This window comes from Crocodylus porosus, unplaced genomic scaffold (assembly GCF_001723895.1).
Source record: "Crocodylus porosus isolate Cpor-Errol unplaced genomic scaffold, CroPor_comp1, whole genome shotgun sequence".
Taxonomy (NCBI): Eukaryota; Metazoa; Chordata; order Crocodylia; family Crocodylidae; genus Crocodylus; species Crocodylus porosus.
In genome coordinates this window covers 43,901,469-43,903,367 of record NW_017728931.1, presented here as the reverse complement: position 1 = coordinate 43,903,367, position 1,899 = coordinate 43,901,469, and the positions used below count along the sequence as shown (strand labels likewise).

The following is a 1,899-nucleotide window of genomic DNA, read 5'->3' as shown; positions in this document are numbered from 1 at the left end:
TGGCCTTCCTGACTGCATCCCCACACTGCCGGCCCATGTTCATCTTGGCATCAATGATGACTCCAAGAACCTTTTCTGCCTCTGCACTGATGAGAAGGGAGTTCCCCAGCCCGCAGGTATGGTGCTGGTTCTTCCTCCCCAGGTGCATCACCTTGCACTTGTCGGTGTTGAATCCCATCCTGTTCTCATCCACCCGCCCCTGAAATCTGTCTAGGCCCAATTGTAGCCTATTTCTTCCTTCTAGCGTGCCCACATCCCCCCACATGTTAGTGTCATCAGCAAATTTGAACAGGTGCTTTTTACCGCCTCGTCCAAGTCACTGATGAAGATGTTGAACAGAGCAGGCCTGAGGAACAAGCCCTGGGGGACCCCACTGCCCGCATCCCTCCAGGTCGAAAATGACCCGTCCACCACCACTCTCTGGGTGCAGCCCTCCAGCCAGTTGGCGACCCATTTGACTGTGTAGGTGTTGACACCACAGTCCCCCAGTTTCTTAAAGAGAATGAGGTGAGAGACAGCATAGATGTGGCCACAGAGACTTGAAGAAGTACGCACTAGTCCATGGTTTTGACAGAAGTTTGTCATAAAACTAACAGCTGGAAGATTAGTTTGTGACTGTTTTCAAAAGATCAGTTGTCTCAAACATACTGATATTGTCAAGTCTGTGCACTGTTAGGGAAGGCTAACAAATTACTCAGTGTTCCCCCAAAATGGATTGTAATCACAGACTCATGATGTTCTAGTGTGCTGTACCTCATGAACTATATTCACATTTCTGAATGTGTCATGAAACCAATGGAGGTATGAAGAAAGGAACCAGCAGCCTGCCACAGAAATACAGAGGAATCCTTTGGTGGTACATACACATAAACCTAAATTGGGCCCAATCTTCAGCAGCTATAAATCTACATGGTTTATGAAAACCAGTGGAGCTACATCATTCTACAGTGACTGAAGATCTGGCTCACTGTTTAGAAACAAAAGAAATCTGATGTGCATTACCTCGTACAAACAGCTCTGTAGAACATTTCTCATCACCAGCTGTCACGTGGTAGCGGGCGTCATCAGTCAGTGAGCAGTTATTGATGAATAAAATTCTCTCGTTACCTTTGTGCTCAAAAATATATCTGTAGGCACAGAGCAAAGTTATGTTATCAAAGTTGTTGGCTTTTGTTCTTGTTTTTCTTGTTTTGGTTGCGACTATGAAATTCTGTAGGGATTATTCTGGGGAAAATCACTGTCTGTGTAGAGAGTTGGAGTAGACAGCTTGCAAGACCTTTCTGGAGAAGGATGGAGAACTGGTAATGCTCAGTAGCAAGAAAAAACATAGATTAGTTCTGCACCAAACTCCCTTAGGCCTCTCTGAAAATCCCAGACGTGATTATGTGGGGAAAAAAATGTAAACTGATTCTTGAAGACAGCTGAAGAAAATGGTGGCTGAAATCCTAGACCAGTTAAGACAAAAATAAGCACTGACAAGAGCTGAAGCATCCTTCTAATGCTCTTAATATTTTTACATGGACAATAATAGCTGAGATACACTGATGCTATTGGTAAGCGAAATGCCTCAGGGGATTGGTAATTGTATATGGAGCTTTGGTAGGGAGCCTTTCACCTTTATATCACTGGTTCAAAGTGGCTTCAAGTTTGTCATGACCAATGCTTATTAACATTTCATGACTGTTCAGCAGCTTGTGAAATAAACCGAGGCACTCAGTTGAATTTCTACTCTGTAGGAGTCCACGCTTCAGTTTATGGAGGACCCTGCTGAACATTCACAGCAGATTAAAATTATTATACATTTTCTGTTGCCCATTAACTAACTGTCCACTGCCTGGGCCATGTTTAAAGGGCTCAGTGTAAGCAGGGAGCCTCTTCCTGGCTGAGTGGGGGGTGGGG

General features: G+C 44.5%; 1 protein-coding gene across 5 annotated transcripts in view; it reads right to left on the bottom strand.

Annotated features, from left to right (window-relative positions):
• The window catches only part of MYBPC1 (myosin binding protein C, slow type), a 112,055-nt gene that overhangs the window by 51,846 nt on the left and 58,310 nt on the right, over positions 1 to 1,899 (bottom strand). For all 5 annotated transcript variants that reach the window (XM_019544730.1, XM_019544733.1, XM_019544729.1 and 2 more), the window contains one exon: positions 1,003 to 1,127. In XM_019544730.1, the coding sequence (XP_019400275.1) occupies positions 1,003 to 1,127 (125 nt within the window). The remainder of the gene's footprint in view (positions 1 to 1,002; positions 1,128 to 1,899) is intronic.